The sequence below is a fragment of the Salvelinus sp. IW2-2015 genome, linkage group LG13 (assembly GCF_002910315.2).
Source record: "Salvelinus sp. IW2-2015 linkage group LG13, ASM291031v2, whole genome shotgun sequence".
NCBI lineage: Eukaryota > Metazoa > Chordata > Actinopteri > Salmoniformes > Salmonidae > Salvelinus > Salvelinus sp. IW2-2015.
Genome location: NC_036853.1, coordinates 2,060,573 through 2,064,731, shown reverse-complemented (window position 1 = coordinate 2,064,731; position 4,159 = coordinate 2,060,573). Strand labels below are relative to the sequence as shown.

Sequence of the window (4,159 nt, the reverse complement as noted above, 5' to 3'; positions counted from 1 at the left end):
AGACTTCTTATATTTGTAATGTATTGTCTTAAACAGTTACATTTTTATGATAATATTAGCCTACAAGAGGAACTCACTTGGTGCCAGAGGACTGAAAATGAACAAATTCAACAACCATTTCTCTGTCACTAACAAATACAGTCATGGGTGGTAAAGCTTTTAATTTGTTATTTTTGTTCACCCGTGACTGGAAGTATTGTACAAGTTTAACTGCTACATGGTTCTGTAACTTAACGTTTGAGTCTGTCCAGTGCCAGGTCTGAGCTCTTTGTAAATGCTTATGTAAGAACTTGTGGTTATGGAGACTTGTGAATAATATTTAATATACTGACATAAAGACATAAAAATGTCTAGTGTAGTGGATAAAAACATTATGTACAGTACATTTGGAAAGTATTAAAACTTCTTCCCTATTTCCACATTTTGTTACATTACAGCCTTATTCTAAAATGGATTAAATAAAATGGTTTCCTTATCAATCTACACACAATACTCCATAACGACAAAATGAAAACAATTTTTATTCAGTATTCAGACCCTTTGCTATGAGACTCGAAATGAGCTCAGGTGATCCGGTTTCCATTGATCATCCTTCAGATGTTCTACAACTTGATTGGAGTCCACCTGTGGTAAATCAATAGATTGGACATGATTTGGAAAGGCACACACCTGTCTATATAAGCTCCCACAGTTGAAAGTGCATGTCAGAGCAAAAACCAAGCCATGAGTCAAAGGAATTGTCTGTAGAGAGCTGAGACACAATTGTAGTACCCTGGGGAAGGCTACCAAAAATATATGCAGCATTGAAGGTCCCCAAGAACATAGTGGCCTCCATCATTTTTAAATGGAAGAATTTGGAACCACCAAGACTCTCCTAGAGCTGCCTTGGTCAGGAGGTGACCAAGAACCCAATGGTCACTCTGACAGAGCTCCTCTGTGGAGATGGGAGAAACTTCCAGAAGGACAACAATCTCTGCAGCACTCCACCCAATCAGGCCTTTATGGTGAGTGGCCAGACGTGAGCCACTCCTCAGTAAAAGGCACATGACAACCCGCTTGAGTTTGCCAAAAGGCACCTAAAGGACTCTCAGACCATGATAAACAAGATTCTCTGGTCTGATGAAACCAAGATTGAACTCTTTGGCCTGAATGTCAAGCGTCACATCTGGAAGAAATCTGTCACCATCACCATGGTGAAGCATAGTGGTGGCAGCATCATGCTGTGAGGAGTTTTTCAGTGGCAGGATTGGAGACTAGTCAGAATTGAGGAAAAGATTAACGAACGAATACAGAGAGATACTTGATGAAAACCTGCTCAGGACCTCAGAAAACCAAACAAGACAACGCAGGACTGGCTTCGGGACAAGTCACTGAATGTTCTTGTGTGGCCCAGCCAGAGCCCGGACTTGAACCCGATCAAACATCTCTGGAGAGACCTGAAAATAGCTGTGCAGCGACACTCCACATCCAACCTGACAGAGCTTGAGAGGATCTGCAGAGAAAAATGGGGAAAACTCCTCAAATGCCACGCTTGTAGTGTCATACCCAAGAAGACTCAAGGCTGTAATCTCTGCCAAAGTTGCTTCAACAAAAGTACTGAGTAATTATGTAAATGTAATATTTCCGGTTTTTGTTGTTGCAAAAAATGTACTTTCATCACTGGTGGTGATGATCAGGAGGATGAAAATTATGAAGATTATTGTCAACATTATGCCAGAGGAAGTGTACCGAGGCTTACTCCTAAGATAAATCAAGTATTACTGAGCCTTACTCCCTAATATCATCAAATTATTACTGAGCCTTACTCCCTAATATATCAATTATTACTGAGCCTTACTCCCTAATATTAATCAATTATACTGAGCCTTACTCCCTAATATAATCAATTATTACTGAGCCTTACTCCCTAATATCATCAATTATTACTGAGCCTTACTCCCTAATAAGATCATCAATTATTACTGAGCCTTACTCCCTAAGATCATCAATTATTACTGAGCCTTACTCCCTAATAAGATCATCAATTATTACTGAGCCTTTATCCGCCCTAATAAGATCATCAATATTACTGAGCCATCTCCTCTTTTTTTCCTTTGATATCAATCAATGTACATGCAAAAACACAGATATTAAAAACAATCCTAAAAAGTCTAGCTGCAGTAGAGCATGCTGGGAAATATGATAACGATAGAGGTGGTTTTGATGGGAACGTTTTACTCTCCACAGAGTAAAACTGACATAATCACACTCTTACACTGGTTATTAACACCCACAYTGGGGTTCTTTTACACCACTGAGTGCTAATTTAACACTTACAGAGTTCATTTAACTCCTGAATCAACACTAGAAATGTTATACTGAAAAATCAACACTAGGTAACRCTGGCCAATTTGCTGTGTGTGTGTCTATACTTTCCCGGTCATGTGATTGTTGTGTGTGTGATGGGGCCGGGGGGCTCTCACCTTGTGCGGACACTCACCAATGAAGAGGATGGGGAAAGTGATGAAGAGCAAGAAGATGTGCGGCACCACGTTGAGCGCGTCCAGGAAGCAGCCGTTGTTGAGGACGCCACGGTCCACGTTGTACGCCAACGAGTTGTTCTCGTTTCCACAGAATGCCAAGGACATGGTGGAACCGTGACTCTACGGAGGAACCCGACACAGGAACAGGAGGAGGAAGAAAGGGAGGAAGAGGAGGAGAAAAAAGAGAAAAAATGAGAGAGAGAATCTCTCAGAGCATGTTGTTCCTTTTTAGATGTATTTCCAGCAGCAGGTCTTGAGGTTAGAAGGTTAGAATGTGACCTCCTCTCTTTGTTCCTCTCGTCGCTCACATCCTCACTCCCAGATCCAGAAGGCAAGGAGGGAGATAGAGAGGTGGGAGCAGACAAAGGGCAGTCACAGTCCAGTTAGAGGGAGACAGCATCCCCCTCTCCGATCCTCTCCGGGTGTCTAAGAAGCAGCTTTGTCGGCAGARAGCTTGCTGGTAATAAATTCCTACATTCTGGTCCCCAGTCTCCAACACACATCCTTTACGCCAGCGTCTGCTCGCCGGCCGGCTTTGTCTGCTCGCTCTCTCATGCAAAACGCTGCACAGCTCTTCTGGAACACATAACACAGACAAAAGGACACAAAACACACACACCGACTAGATAGAGGGGAGCCCTTCCTCGATGCACCTGCTATTCCTATCTCTGTAAATAAGATTTCAGAGTCAACCTTGCAAGATGATACATAAGGCTGAATGTGAGACGGTTCCGTCCCAAAGACAGATGGCCGCCTAGAGTCAAGGAGGAGGGAGGAGGGAGGAGGGGAGGGAGGGAGGGAGGAGGGAGGAGGAGGAGGGGAGGAGAGGAGGAGGAGGAGGGAGGAGGGGTGAGAAAATAGAAAGGGGTGAACAAGACACAGAGGAAAGAGAGAGGGGTGATCAAAGAAGAGACGAGTGACATGAATGAAAAGAGAGAAGAAGAACACAGAGAAAAGAGAGAAGAGAGAGACACAGAGAGAGAGAACAAGAGAGAGAGAGAGAGACACAAGAGAGAGAGAGAGAGAGAGAGAGAGAGAGAGAGAGAGAGAGAGAGAGAGAGAGAGAAGAGAGAGAACCAGAAGTACCAATGCTGACATCACAGAGACGAGTGGTACGTGAGAAGAATGTTGAAACATGCTAAATCTAAATCCCAAACATAATCATATTCCTCCATGTATTCTTTACATTTCTACACATTCAGCACATTCAGCCCTGAGGGCCAGAAAGAACACAGTGGGGGCAGAATAACTAGGTTGCACATACACACTAAACCACAAACATAGGGACAGGAAAAATGAAAGGCATCCTGAATGTTAAGTATGTTATTCTTCTTTTTTTCAGGATTATTCTCTCTATAGATCCAAGACATCCGGTATGTTCCGAGTTGTTCACAAGTCATCAGTCCGACACAGAATGCAAAGAGTAGATTGACTAATCTTTATATAATAGTTCATAATAATCTGTGCAGTGGCCAGCTGAGTGTTAAATTCAGAGGTGACTCCTGATTCCAGCGGGAGAGGCAGGGAGGAAGGGGCACGGAGTAAGATGCACAGCTGGTCTCTAGACACGATACCTGATCCCTGCCTCGACCCCGAGCCAGGGAATGGCAAATCTGTAACCCCGCCCCTTAATTTCC

General features: G+C 43.4%; 1 protein-coding gene across 1 annotated transcript in view; it reads right to left on the bottom strand.

Moving 5' to 3' along the window:
• The window catches only part of LOC111971785 (ATP-binding cassette sub-family C member 8-like), a 171,267-nt gene extending 168,008 nt beyond the window's left edge, over window positions 1-3,259 (bottom strand). Inside the window, 1 exon segment of the mRNA XM_023998598.2 lies at window positions 2,480-3,259. Within this exon segment, the coding sequence (XP_023854366.1) occupies window positions 2,480-2,627 (148 nt within the window). The 5' untranslated portion in view covers window positions 2,628-3,259.
• Between the last annotated feature and the right edge of the window lie 900 nt (window positions 3,260-4,159).